The sequence below is a fragment of the Neophocaena asiaeorientalis genome, unplaced genomic scaffold, assembly GCF_003031525.2.
Source record: "Neophocaena asiaeorientalis asiaeorientalis breed wild unplaced genomic scaffold, Neophocaena_asiaeorientalis_V1.1 scaffold171, whole genome shotgun sequence".
In the NCBI taxonomy this organism is placed as follows: Eukaryota; Metazoa; Chordata; class Mammalia; order Artiodactyla; family Phocoenidae; genus Neophocaena; species Neophocaena asiaeorientalis.
This window is the reverse complement of record NW_020174013.1, coordinates 3,315,867-3,331,037: the sequence shown is the minus strand read 5'-3', so window position 1 is coordinate 3,331,037 and position 15,171 is coordinate 3,315,867. Positions and strand designations below refer to the sequence as shown.

General features: G+C 37.1%; 1 protein-coding gene across 3 annotated transcripts in view; it reads left to right on the top strand.

The window, feature by feature from the left end:
* The window catches only part of MAP4K3 (mitogen-activated protein kinase kinase kinase kinase 3), a 127,171-nt gene that overhangs the window by 31,308 nt on the left and 80,692 nt on the right, over positions 1–15,171 (top strand). For all 3 annotated transcript variants that reach the window (XM_024753545.1, XM_024753544.1, XM_024753546.1), the window contains one exon: positions 9,406–9,470. In XM_024753545.1, coding sequence (XP_024609313.1) covers positions 9,406–9,470 — 65 coding nt within the window. The remainder of the gene's footprint in view (positions 1–9,405; positions 9,471–15,171) is intronic.

Sequence of the window (15,171 nt, the reverse complement as noted above, 5' to 3'; positions counted from 1 at the left end):
AGACAGATCTTTTTTTAAGAGTTTTTGTGTTTCCCCAGGGACATTGAACTCAGAATTTCTCAAACATGGTCTGAGTCTTCCAGAAATATGGGACCATCCAAAGCCTAACCTGTTATTCCAGGAGAGCCCCACCCACTTACATGGCAACCTTGGTGTGGTGAAATGAGCATGATCTTTTTGCCACAGAGACAGTAGTATAGTTGGTAGTTTAGAGCTTGAGTTCTGGAGTCAGGTTGGTTGGGTTGGTTGAGTCCTGACTCCATCACTTACTAACTTTGTGACTTACGGCAAATTACTTAACCACTCTGTGCCTCCATTTCCTCATCTATAAAATAAGGATAATAATAATAGCTACATGATGTGATAACTACAAGGGTAATTGGTAAATATAAGTAAAGTGTTAAGAACAATGGTTAGAGCATAATAAATGCTCAATAAATGTTAACTTGTATTGCTACTACTATTGCTACGATTACTATTACTGTTAACTGTTTTTTAAATACCATCAGGTTAGTGCCTAATTTGATCTTTTCAACAATGCTCTTAGGAATATTACTCTATGGTAAATATTATTTCCATTTTACAAATAAGGTGTTTGAGAGTTTCACATTGAGTATTTAGTTCACAGTCTCATTTCAAGTTATTGACAGAGGAGGGTCCGAGTTCTTTCTGTGGTATTGTGCTTATGGATCACAATGACTTTTGACTTGGCCTTTCTACTTCCTTGCCAAAAAAAGCTGACCAAATAAACTTCCAGTACTTCACACCCACCCACCCCACCCCTCAAAATTCAAAAAGTAACATAAAGCTAAACTGGACATTTGACTTTCTGGGTTACTTAGGCAAGAGCCTTCCCACACAGGTTAGGCAGCAAAACGTTTGATCTTGTTACCAAAATACAGAATTCCTTTTTGGTTTGTATTCATTTTTGTTGAGACTTGGGGCAAAATAGCACAACTCTGTAGTGACATACTCTTTAACCTTAACCATGAGACATGCTACAAGAGAGCCAATTTGAGGTTATGCCTAACAAAAATTGTACTTACTTTTAGATATCAGGAACCATGTATTCTGACTGTATTTTGAATATCCTTTTTTTTTAAAGTAAACCTTTTAAATTGAAGCATAGTATACATACAGAACAGTGTGCAAGTTTCTGTCTTCTGTGTAACTCAATGGATTTTTTTTAGAGGATACTTTTATTTTAATCTAAGTATAAGGATACAGAGAGCAAAACTGCCCAGAAACCGTAGTGAAACAGACAAAATTAGAGTCATTCTTTTTTTTTTTAATAAAGCGTGTTCATTTGGAGTTGTATGATCTGAGATAGGAAAACTGATTTAAATATATAATTTTATTCTGTAATGTGTAGTTGATGAAAGTGATACGAAAGCAATTGGTAGTATAATGTGGAACAGCGATTAATCCTCTCTTTCTTTAGCTCTTTTCTTCTATAGAAATTCTTCCCTGCTTCACTAATTAAAGTCTAGACTCAGGCAGATTTGGACTATGGGATAATGATTAGCCTTGTGGGGTGTTAGAGCTAGAAGGGACCAAGAGGTCTTGTCACTTAGCCCACTTTTTTTTTTTTTGCTGATAGAAGAGAGACTGCTGGATAAATGACTTCTTTAGGTTATCCAGCTACTCATTGTTGGTGCTGGGATTTAAACTGGCTCTGCAGGTACCTAGCCAGCAGTCTTTTTGGTGTACATATTACTTAGTCCGGAAATGGCAGATTTAGTCTCAGAGGGAACATGGTTTCTTGGCTTCTTTCTCATTACTGAATGATTTTTCAGAAGGCAATGAGCTTGTTTGTTTGAACTTGATACAAACCCCCTAAAATATATACTGTTCTTATTGACCTTCTTCCTTCTATCTTGTTGCCATTATAGCCTATTATAACAAATTTGGACAAAAAAATTGAGTAAACTGAAGTAATGTGGTTTGACCATTAATAAATTTCCCCTCCAGGAAATCAGACTTAACCCTATGAATTTACTGAATAGATGACCAGCAAATAATTAAGTTCAGAAGCGTATTTTATAACAGGGTTATAGTGAGCTATGCTCACTTCCCAAAGGAATATTGAGACTGAGCTCCTGTAAGACAGAAGCCTTATACTCTTGATGGGGCCGTCCTTACTTGCTCTTCAACATCATTAAAAGCCTGTGTTTATTGAGTGCCTAATTACACATACTGTACAACAAGAACTGGATAGAGAAAACTTTTCTCTGAAAGTTTAGAATTTAAAGTAAATAGTCCTGGTGTGGTATATATTTTTATCTGTATTTCTGTGTGTATATTTACAAAACAACAGATTTAGATCACCATAGACCTATTCTTTATTCTCAGTAGAGCTAAACGATTGCTTCTTTTAAGCAAAGAATGATCTTAACTTCAGATTCTTCTAAGCATTCCTTCGCCCAGCATATCCTTTAAGAATAAATTAAGAAAATTGGAACATTCCTTTCTAGTCTGATCTCATAATGCTCAGCTTTGACTAACAGCAAATGATCCTCAAAAGATGAGCTGTCAGAAGGTCAGATCCATGCACTGAAAACACTTTTATTTAGATCAGATATTTTAAACCTTTGAAATCCAGAGTAGTAGTTTAGATGAACATGATTTAACTCATAGTAATAATACATTTATGAATCATCACCACTTACAAAGTGTGTTTACATTATTTCTTAGGATGTCTAGAGTGCTGTATTGATTTCTGGAGATGTTAAGATAGATAAAACAGTCCTTGCCTTTTAAGGAGCTTACTATTGAATAGAAAAAATAGACATGAGCAAATAATTGCAATGCTAGGTGCAGTAATCATTTTGACGTAAGATATAAAGTGATAAAGATGTGGTAGAATATGTGATTTTGTCAAAGGGAATCAGAGAGAGCTCTTTGAATGATGTTATTCCCAAATACTGGGTGTTAGAGGATTAGTATGCATTTGCTGTGGTGTGTATATGTATGTAGAAAATTGTAATTTCTGACAAAGGAAATGGATGCATGAAAAAATCATGAAGTGTTCAGGAGATAGCTAATAATCTCATATTAGAGTTTAAGGGGAAAGGGTGTAGTTCAGCAGGTTAAGACTGTGGAGGTTTAGGCAAAAAAGAAACCTTTTATGCCTTAATTAGGACCTATATGTATTGAGCATACTTGTTGGAAGGTTTTAACACAGAGGTAGTATATTCTATGGGGGGATGGACTTGGGGTGTAGGGTATTGAGACAAGGAGTCAGTTAATTTTATACGGTACATTTATTACAGTAATCCAAGAAAGAGATGGTAGTCCCTTGAGTTATATAGAAACTGGAAGAAATTTTTTTTCTAGAGCCAGAGACAGGACTTGCCAGGACTTGTAGTCCCTTGAGTTATATAGAAACTGGAAGAAATTTTTTTTCTAGAGCCAGAGACAGGACTTGCCAGGGAAACCACAGAATCTTAACTGAAAATGCGTTTTTGAATGCTCACACTATGAAAATAAAAATTACAGTTAAGTCACTTTAATTTATACCCAGCTACTGTCTTTTTTTAAAAAAAGAAACTTAATCTTGGAATATGTTAGATTTACATAAAAGTTGCAAAGATAGTACAAAGAGTTCTCGCAGCTTTCCCTGGTGTTAACATCTTACATAACCCTGGGACATTTGTCAAAACTAAGAAATTAACACTGGTACAATAATATTAGCTAAACTAAGGTACTGCATTTGGATTTTACCAGTGTTTCACTAATGGTCCTCTTTAAGAAATTTGGTGGAACTACCTTATGAGATACTTCTTTATACCAGTATTGCTGGGGTATTTCTACGGGACATTTGTTCAGAGGGATGCTGATATGTGAAAAAATGGGTCTATGGAAAAAATAATTGGGGGATGTAGCGAACTAAACAAAATTAGAGAAGTTGTATTTCTTCTTTCTCTTCTTCATTTTCCCTCTCCCCTCTGCTCTGTTATCTTTTCCCCTTCTTCCTCTTCTCCATTCTCCCCTTCCCAACATTCCATCCCCTTTCTTCCCCTCTTTCTAATCTTCCTCCTCCTTTTCCCACCTTTTCTTCCCTCTCCACACCTCCTCCTTCCCTTTCTCCTTCTATTCTGTGCCCCACTCCCACCCCACAGGATTTCTCAGAGGCCTTAAAATACCAGTGGCATTGTTAATTTCCAAGAGAAGAGAAGACTAGTATATGACATTTCTAAAACTGATTTAACTGTGCAGTGGTTTCTTTTGGGGAACATACTTCACATAGAACTGCTGTCCAGTGACCCGTTCTTTGTCAAATATTATGCCAAACTGGGAGTGTTAAGTACAATTATAGAGAAATAGGTCACCTTGTATCCTCTGAATACATAGCTACCCCTCATTGTTAAAGGGGAAGAAGGTGGATGGGTTGCGTATAACTTTTTGGAATGCGGTCGTTTTTGCCTATTTGTTTAAAAATGAACCAAAACATTTTAAATTCAGCATACATTAGCATGAGCTATCCTAAACTAAAACATCTAGCAGTTATTAAACTTTTCCTTTTTCACATTGACAGTTGAGGTTACAGTTGAATTATTTTGCTGAATGTGATGGAGTAGCCATTGGCAAGTGCTTTGGTCAACAAGATAACCTACAGTAAAGTACAGGGTACTGCAGTGTGGGGCACGGCTAGGCATCCTGTCCTGGGGGAATGACTGGTCTGCTAGTTTCTAGCAGACATTTGAGAGCTGTTTATCCTTGGTGATCATGCTCATATTTTATTTTTCTTTTTAAATCATGTTATATTTGGGCAAAATATATAAATAATTATACTTAGTTCAGTGTGGGAAGATTAAAAGGTGTGTTTTAGAAATGATAACCTCTTTAATTTAATGAAATAGTTATTAGAATGTTAGTTCCTATATGCTCTAGTAAACATTGAACTAGAAGATGAAAATAGTGAACTTTTCCCCTCTCTACTTATTTTTTCTATTCCTTGTCAGAAAGATAATTTTACAGAATAAGAAAGAAGAATTATAAGGATTTGTTGAGCCAGAGAATTAATAGTGATATATTGTATATTTACCTCAGTGATTAATTTTATTTTAGTTCAGATACCCAGGGACAAAGATTTTGTAATTTATTGGCCTGCATCAAATGGACTGATCTGATTCAAGTCCTTTCCCGTTAGGCAGATGGCTTGGTGAGTGACCAAAAGCAAATGCAGATTTACCATCACAGGAGAGACATTCTTAGAACAGATGGAAGTCATTTTTCTAGTAGACTCTGAATATTCAGGCGTTTTTGGTAATAGAATAGAATGTTGTAAAGGTAAAGTGTTTTAGGCATCTTAAAAGATAAAGTATTAAATATATAATTATGATTTTTTTTTCTCAGTCTGTAAGTTGGAAAATCATTTTACATTGAGTGAACAGAAAATTGTGTTTTCAAGCAAGGTGAGAAAGGGGGTAGACCAGCTTCAAGTAGAGGATGGTATAATATTGAAATATGTAAGAAAGCAGAGAACTCATTTCCTGCATCCATTTTCTTTACAAGGAGAATTGTTTTCAAACTGGAAAGGGTAGGAAAATAATGCTTAATAAAAGCATTATTAAGAAGGAATTGAAGTACAGATAGGTGAGTAGATAATTATAGAGCACCAGACACTTTAAATGAATGTAAGCCTTTTAGATTTATATAAATTATATCTCATTACTATACTGAAAATAGAGCAGACATGATTGTCATCCACTGTCGGTGAGTGTCTTGACAAATAGGAGGGGTGTCAAAAGATTAGTGATCAGCATTGACCAATTTGCAAAGGAAAGGAAACGGTGATTTCTAGAAAATACAGACCGTTAAACTTGATGTCAGTCATCTGTCCCCAGCAAACATCTAAGATAAATTATTAATCACATAATTAGTGAGCGCTTATAGGAAGGAAGTGGTGATTAGCATTACTTTAGTAAGAAGTTATGTCAAATCAATACCATCTCTCTTCTATTTTTTTTCTTAAAAAAAGGAAAAAGGCAAGTTTACTTAATTACACCTTCACTGAGTTCCAGGAGCAGTTTAAGGTGCCTCACATAAATAAAACACAACAAGACAAAATATAACAAAAGGAGTAGAAAACAGCTTACGTTTATTGGGCGTATAGTCCATGTCCTTTACTAAGCAGTTTACTTATCCTGAGCAGACCCCAAAACAATTCAGCCAGTTTCTGTGAGATGTGAGAAGTCCCAGCTGCCTGTTGCTTAAGCCCTTGAGGCAGGAATTTTATATGAAAGTTTCATGTGCAGCAGATGTGAAAATATTTTAGAGCAGTAGTTCTCAAGCACTTTGGTCTTAGAACCCCTTTTATTTTACACTCTTAAAAATGATTGAGTACCCCCAAAGAGCTTTGGTTTGTATGGGTTATATCTATTGATATTTACTATATTAGATATTAAAATTGAGAAACATTTGAAACAAGAATACATAAGCACATATTCCAGTAGCTGTCAGAGGGATGACATCATCATCACACTTCCTGCTCCTGTAGTGTCTGGAAAACTCCACTGTATTTTCAAGACAGAGTGCAAAGGGCAAATAATTTTTAGTGTTGTTATGAAAATGAGTTTGACTTTGCTGACCCCCTGAAAGGATCTCCAGGACTCTCAGAGGCCCCCAGACCGCACTTGGAGAATCACTGTTCTAGAGGAAGGACTCAGTCTAGAGAGATCAGGCTATGAAATCCTGCATTACACATATTAAATTGGAGTCTAAGCATCATTTCAAAGAATATTGGTTGATAGACTTGCCAGAGTTTTATACCTCAGTTTAAGAGAGGCACAGAGAGGTGCCAAATGGTCATTCTGAGCAGTCTACATAGTTAGAGTGCCATTCATGTCACCAGTGGAAAAATTACTCCTAATGTTCCTTAAGCTCATTAGTAAACTCAGTAGTGCAGGTCCACATAGTTTATACGCAAAGCTCTTGCTCCTGATAAGGGGCTTTCTAACCAACGACTTCTGGAGCGTGGGGTAGGAGGGGTGTATTTACACTTAGAAATAGTGTCACAATAGTGTCTCCAATTATTTTAAGTAAAATAATTGGAGAGCTAATAAGATGCATGTGAAAACTTCTTTTTTTTTTTTCTTTTAAGGATGAAATTTAACAAATAAGGACAAGGTCCTGTGCATAGTTTCAGTGAACCAGATATACAAATAGGGAGCTAGAAAGGAAACTCATCTGACCACTTCTATGTAAAAAAAGATCTAGAGGTTTTAGTTAACTTCAAACTGCAAACCAGCAGTTGAATGCAGTTGCTAAGAAGCTGAAGTTAATAAGAAATAGAAGTGTTCATATAAAGGACATAATTGTTCGATTCTCAGGGGGATTTAGATTTCTCCCTGTGTAACAGTCACCAGTCATAAATGCCTTCATCGTTTTGGATGAGACCATGCATCTGCCAGCCCCAGGCATCCATTCTGTGAGTTATTCAAACCAGGCCACTGGGCAACTAGGTCATACTTTACCATCAGCAGTCATGACTCAGTTTCACTGGTATGTGGACCACCTGTGAATTTGAGGTCCTGATTTCTTTCTCTGGGCTTCACTATCTTCAGCTTTGCCTCTAGAATCATGGTACTTTTTACTCTGTACTCTTTTAAGTTTGCTGACCTTCACACTGACAGGTTGTGTTCCCTTGATATATGGTGCATGGTCCATCACACCCAACCAAGTCAGCTCACCTCTCAGGTCTGCTTAATCACACCACCACTGCCATATGTGGTCCAATCCTGATAACAGCTCCACTTGTTAATGCACTGTTCATGCAGTATTCAGACTAGTACTTGATTCTGGGTGCTGCATTTTAAGAGACATTGACGAACTAGAGACTATCCAGATGAAAGTAACTAAACTGAGGAGTATACAAACCAACCACTGTTTTACAGTATGACCTCAGCCTATTCTAGCTTCACTTCCTGCCATTCTCTCTTCAGGTAGCCTGAGTTCAACTCACACTAAATCACCCACAGTCTCTAAAATGTGGCATCAAATTTTCATTCTTTTGCACAGGCCCTTTCCCTGTCTCTTAGTGGTGAATTCCTACTTTAACTTCAAGACCCAACTCAAATGTTATTTCCTCCCTTAAAATTTCCATTGACTCTCCTAATTATTTTTACCTCTGGGTTCTCACAGAACTTTATACATGCCTGAATTGTGCACTAATCAAACTATAATACAGTCCAAGGGTCAGCAAACCTTTTCTGTAAATGACCATATAGTAAATATTTTAGGCTTTGTGGACTTCGTATGTTTCTCTCTGTCACAGTTGCTCACCTCTGCTGTTTTAGTACAGAAACAGCCATAGATAATATGTAAATGAATGAGTGTGACTGTATTCCAATATAACTTTACATGGACACTAAAATTTGAATTTCACAGAATTGTCACATGTCAAGAAATAATATTCTTCTTTTGAAACCCCCCCTAACTGTTTAAAAATGTGAAAACCGTTCATAGTCCCTGGGCTATACAAAATCAGGCGGCAGGCTAGATTTGGCCCACTGGCCATAATTTGCTGACCCTGGCTCTAATCGATTTGTTTATTATTTCAATTACTCATGCATTCATTCATTTATGAAATAAGTATTCATTTACTGGTATCCTTCTAGGCACTGTGAATGCAGTGGTAAGAGACACCAACGTATTATTAAGGCAGAATCTTTCTCCTGTGTTAGACTGAGCTTGCTGAGTTCAGAGACTTTCTATTCCATCTCTGCCCCCGCAAGAATAGTACATTTCCTGTTACATTTTGAGATGAAGTAATGAATGATTCAACAAAGGAATAAGCGATTATGGCTTTGCTAATTATTTCTCCTGTGACTATGTGGTTATGCTGTCTTATACTGTGAGTGTGAAAGAGAAATGCTACTAAAGACAAGTGAGTGATAAATTTTTAACAAAGGTTATTTTGGAAAAATCTTTGTTGAGTCTAGATATGAGGGTAAAGTTTACATTTTGTCTGTTTTGTCAATGAGAAGAGCTATCAAAGTGATACACTTTGAGATGTATTGGCTATTCTCTGATGAATCTTCTCTATATAATTTTTGGTATGAACCTTTTAATTAACATTTAACTTTTATAATGCAGTCATAGGGTAGATGGATAAACTGTGAGGGAGGGGGCTTTTTAACTAAAGGGACATTTTCTCTCATTTGGATGTGCCAAATGACATCTTTACATCCTACAAATCGTGTATTTTAAGGATTAAAACCTTGGGTTGAGTTACAGCAACACATTATGTTAAGTAATTCGTTTACTCATAGATATTAGCTTTTCTCTTAGCACATTGCATTTATGTGGTTTTTCAAGGTATTGGCATATGACCTTAAAATACTTGTTACTTCAAATAACTTTAATCATGAAAATGTGATAATGCTTATTTTCTTTTTATAGGCGAGATAAACTTTGGATTTGCATGGAGTTTTGTGGAGGTGGTTCTTTACAGGATATTTATCATGGTAAGACCAAAGTATATGTGAAAGAGATTAAGTAGAATTTCTTAAAATGTAATTATTTACTATGTTAAACAATGTTGTTTTGAGGAAAGTGTGTTTTATCATTATGCTATTTGGATACATAAGGAAATTTAAGATATATACAGACGAAAGGAGCATTCACTTTATAAGTTGAGAAATTACACGCAGTTGAATTATTTGCTAATTCTAAAGAAGGCATATTATATATAGTTAGTTCAGTTGGAATAGGAAACAGGAAAGGATAGATTTTCTGGAACTGTTTTAGAAGGCTTAATGAAGAAAGTGGGCTTTAAATTGGTCTTTAAAAGATAGGTAAACCATGGATACAAGCCACGGATACAAAGAAGAGACACACGTGTACTCCAGGAGTTGAAACAGCAGCACAGTGATGTGAAGGTGTGACATGTTAGATCCCTCTCACTGGTCTGTCTGGGATGTATTTGGAGAGTGTGGTCAGATGTAGAGAGCCTTGAAAGCCAGAAGGAGGGACTTCCCTGGTGGTCCAGTGGTTAAGACTCCACACTTCCACTGCAAGGGGCACAGGTTGGATCCATGGTTGGGGAACTAGGATACTGCATGCCGTGCCACATGGCCAAAAGAAAGCCAGAAGGAAAAACATGGGGACATATCTGCTTCATGAAAAGTTATTTCTGAGACTTCCCTGGTGGCACAGTGGTTAAGAATCCACCTGCCATTGCAGGGGACATGGGTTTGAGCCCTGGTCTGGGAAGATCCCACATGCTGCAGAGCACCTAAGCCCAGGTGCCACAACTACTGAGCCCACGTACCACAACTATTGAAGCCCACGTGCCTAGAGCCCATGCTCTGCAACAAGGTAAGCCACCGCACTGAGAAGCCCGTGCACTGCAACAAAGAGTAAGCCCCACTCGCCACAAGTAGAGAAAGCCCACACACAGCAACAAAGACCCAAAACAGGCAAAAAAATAAATAAATAAATAAATAAAACAATTTTTCAAATGTATTATTTAAAAAAAAAAAAGTGAAGGGCAGACAGCAGAATCAAGAAGAACTACAGTCCTGCAGCCTGCAGAATGAAAACCACAATCACAGAAAGACAGACAAAATTAAAAGGCAGAGGACTATGTCCCAGATGAAGGAACAATATAAAACCCCAGAAAAACAATTAATTGAAGTGGAGATAGGCAACCTTCCAGAAAAAGAATTCAGAATAATGACAGTGAAGATGATCCCGGACCTCAGAAAAAGAATGAAGGCAAAGATCAAGAAGATGCAAGAAATGTTTGACAAACCCTAGAAGAATTAAAAAACAAACAGACAGAAATGAACAATAAAAAAACTGAAATGAAAAACACACTAGAAGAAATCAATAGGAGAATAACTCAGGCAGAAGAACGGATAAGTGACCTGGAAGACAGAATGGTGGAAATCAACCGTGGAACAGAATAAAGAAAAAAGAATGATAAGAAATGAAGACAGCCTAAGAGACCTCTGAGACAACATTAAATGCACCAACAATCGCATTATGGGGTCCCAGAAGGAGAAGACAGAGAGAAAGGACCCGAGAAAATATTTCAAAAGGATACAGTCAGAAACTTCCTTAACTTGGGAAAGGAAATAGCCACCCAAGCCCAGGAAGCACAGAGAGTCCCAGACAGGATAAGCCCAAGGAGAAACACACAGAGACACATTGTAATCAAATTGACAAAAATTAAAGACAAAAATTATTAAAAGCAACAAGGGATAACATACAAGGGAACTTCCATAAGGTTAACAGCTGATTTCTCAGCAGAAACTCTACAAGCCAGAAGGGAGTGGCACGATATATTTAAAGTGATAAAAGTGAAGAACCTACAAGCAAGAATACTCTACCCAGCAAGGTTCTCATTCAGATTTGACAGAGAAATCAGAAGCTTTACAAACAAGAAAAAGCTAAGATTTTCAGCACCACCAAACCAGCTCTACACAAAATCCTAAAGGAACTTCTCTAAGTGGGAAACACAAGAGAAGAAAAGGACCTACAAAAACAAAACAATTAAGAAAAAGGTAATAGGAACATACATATTGATAATTACCTTAAATGTGAATGGATTAAATGTTCCAACCAAAAGACACAGGCTCGCTGAATGGATATAAAAACAAGACCTGTATATATGCTGTCTAAAAGAGACCCACTAAAGACTTAGGGACACATACAGACTGAAAGTGAGGGGATGGAAAAACATATTCCATGCAAGTGGAAATCAAAAGAAAGCTAGAGTAGCAATACTCATATCTGATAAAATAGACTTTAAATTAGAGAATGTTACAAGAGACAAGGAAGGACACTCCATAATGATCAAGGGATCAATCCAAGAAGGAGATACAACAATTATAAATATATGTGCACCCAACATAGGAGCACCTCAATACATAAGGCAAATGCTAACAGCTATAAAAGAGGAAATTGACAGTAACACAGTCATAGTGGAGGACTTAGACTTAACACCTCACTTACCCCAATGGACAGATCATCCAGACAGAAAATTAATAAGGAAACACAAGCTTTAAATGACACAGTAGACCAGATTTAATTGATATTTATAGGACATTCCATCCCAAAACAGCAGATTACACTTTCTTCTCAAGTGCCCATGGAACATTCTCCAGGATAGATCACATCTTAGGTCACAGATCCAGCCTCGGTAAATTTAAGACAATTGAAATCGTATCAAGCATCTTTTCCGACCACAGCACTATGAGATTAAAAATCAATTACAGGAAAAAAAAAAAAGTAAAAAACACAAACACATGGAGGTTAAACAATACACTACTAAATAACCAGGAGATCACTGAAGAAATCAAAGAGGAAATCAGAAAATACCTAGAGACAAATGACAATGAAAACATGACAATCCAAAACCTATGGGATGCAGCAAAAGCAGTTCTAGGAGGGAAGTTTATAGCAGTACAATCCACCTCAAGAAAAAAGAAAAATCTCAAACAGTCTAACCTTACACCTAAAGGAACTAGAGAAAGAAGAACAAACAAAACCCAAAGTTAGTAGAAGGAAAGAAATCATAAAGATCAGAGTAGAAATAAATGAAATAGAAACAAAGAAAACAGTAGCAAAGATCAATGAAACTAAAACCTGGTTCTTTGAGAAGATAATCAAACTTGATAAACCTTTTAGCCAGACTCATCAAGAAAAAGAGAGAGAGGACTCAAATCAATAAAATTAGAAATGAAAAAGGAGAAGTTACAACAGACCCCGCAGAAATACAAAGCATTATTAAGAGACTACTACAAGCAACTCTATGCCAATAAAATGGACAACCTGGAAGAAAGGGACAAATTCTTAGAAAAGCACAACCTTCCAAGACTGAACCAGGAAGAAATAGAAAATATAAACAGACCAATCTCAAGCACTGAAATTGAAACTGTGATTAAAAATCTTCCAAGAAACAAAAGTCCAGGACCAGATGGCTTCAGAGGCGGATTCTTTCAAACATTTAGAGAAGAGCTAACACCCATCCTTCTCAAACTCTTTCAAAATATTGCAGAGGAAGGAACACTCCCAAACTCATTCTACAAGGCCACCATCACTCTGATACCAAAACCAGACAAAGATACTACAAATAGAGAAAACTACAGACCAGTATCACTGATGAATATAGATGCAAAAATCCTCAACAAAGTACTAGCAAACAAAATCCAACAACACATTAAAAGGATCATACACCATGATCAAGTGGGATTTATCCCAGGGATGCAAGGTTTCTTCAATATACACAAATCAATCAATGTGATACACCACATTAACAAATTGAAGAATAAAAATCATCTGATCATCTCAATAGATGCAGAAAAAGCTTTTGACAAAATTTAACACACATTTATGATGAAAACTCTCCAGAGGGCTTCCCTGGTGGTGCAGTGGTTAAGAATCTGCCTGCCAATGCAGGGGACACGGGTTTGACCCCTGGTCCGAGAAGATCCCACATGCCACGGAGCAACTAAGCCTGTGTGCCACAACTACTGAGCCTGCGCTCTAGAGCCTGTGAGCCACAAGTACTGAAGCCCACGTACCACAACTACTGAAGCCCACGCACCTAGAGCCCGTGCTCCACAACAAGAGAAGCCACCACAATGAGAAGCCCGTGCACCACAACAAAGAGTAGCCCTGGCTCGCCACAACTAGAGAAAACCCGCGTGCAGCAACGAAGACCCAGTGCAGCCAAAAACAAATAAATAAGTAAATTTATTTAAAAAAAAAAAAAACTCTCCAGAAAGTGGGCATAGAGGAAACCTACCTCAACATAAAAAAGGCCATATATGACAGACCCATGGCAACCATCATTCTCAATGGTGAAAAACTGAAAGCATTTACTCTAAAATCAGGAACAAGACAAGGGTGTCCACTCTCACCAGTCTTATTCAACGTAGTTTTAGAAGCCCTAGCCACAGTAATCAGAAGAAAAAGAGATAAAAGGAATTTGACTTGGAAAAGAAGTAAAACTGTCACTGTTTGCAGATGACATGGTACTATACATAGAAAATGCTAAAGATGACACCAGAAAACTACTAGAGCTAATCAATGAATTTGGTAAAGTTAAAGGATACAAAATTAATGCACAGAATTCTCTCGCATTCCTATACACTAACAATGAAAGATCAGAAAGAGAAATTAAGGAAACAATCCCATTCACCATTGCAGCAAAAAGAATAAAATACCTAGGAATAAACCTACCTAAGGAGGTAAAAGACCTGTACTCGGAAAACTGTAAGACACTGATGAAAGAAGTCAAAGATGACACAAACAGATGGAGAGATATACCATGTTCTTGGATTGGAAGAATCAATATTGTGAAAATGACTATACTACCCATAGCAGTCTACAGATTCAGTGCAATCCCTATCAAATTACCAATGGCATTTTTTTTGGAACTAGAACAAAAAATCTTAAAATTTGTATGGAGACACGAAAGACCCCAAATAGCCAAAGCAACCTTGAGAAAAAAAAAAAAACGGAGCTGGGGCTTCCCCGGTGACGCAGTGGTTGAGAGTCCGCCTGCCAATGCAGGGGATGCAGGTTCGTGTCCCAGTCTGGGAAGATCCCACATGCCGCGGAGCGGTTAGGCCCGTGAGCCATGGCCGCAGAGCCTGCACGTCCGGAGCCTGTGCTCTGCAATGGGAGTGGCCACAAAAAAAAAAAAAAAAAGACAGAGCTGGATGAATCAGACTCCCTGACTTCACACTATACTACAAAGCTACAGTAATCAAGACAGTATGGTACTGGCACAAAAACAGAAATATAGATCAGTGAAACAGGATAGAAAGCCCAGAGATGAACCCACACACCTATGGTCAACTAATCTATGACAAAGGAGGCAAGAAAAAAAAAAGTTATTTTCTGAGAATATATTTTTTTTAGGTGTGTGGCTATTCTTCATATTTGAGAAAGTTTTCCTTTTTATTAATGACATTTTGATTTCAAAGGTTTAGTGAAAATTGATAAATATTTGTCATCATTTTGCATTGCAGAACATACACGGTATTTCTGGAAGCTTGTTAAACATTCAAAAAGCTATTTTCCCCTTTTTTGGTCTTCGTTTGGACTAATTTCTCTACTATTGTTTCCACACTTACTGATTTAATTTCCTTCTTCCTGAAGTTTGTTTCAGCTAGGCCTGTAGTGGTAAACTCTCAGTCTTTGATCCTCATT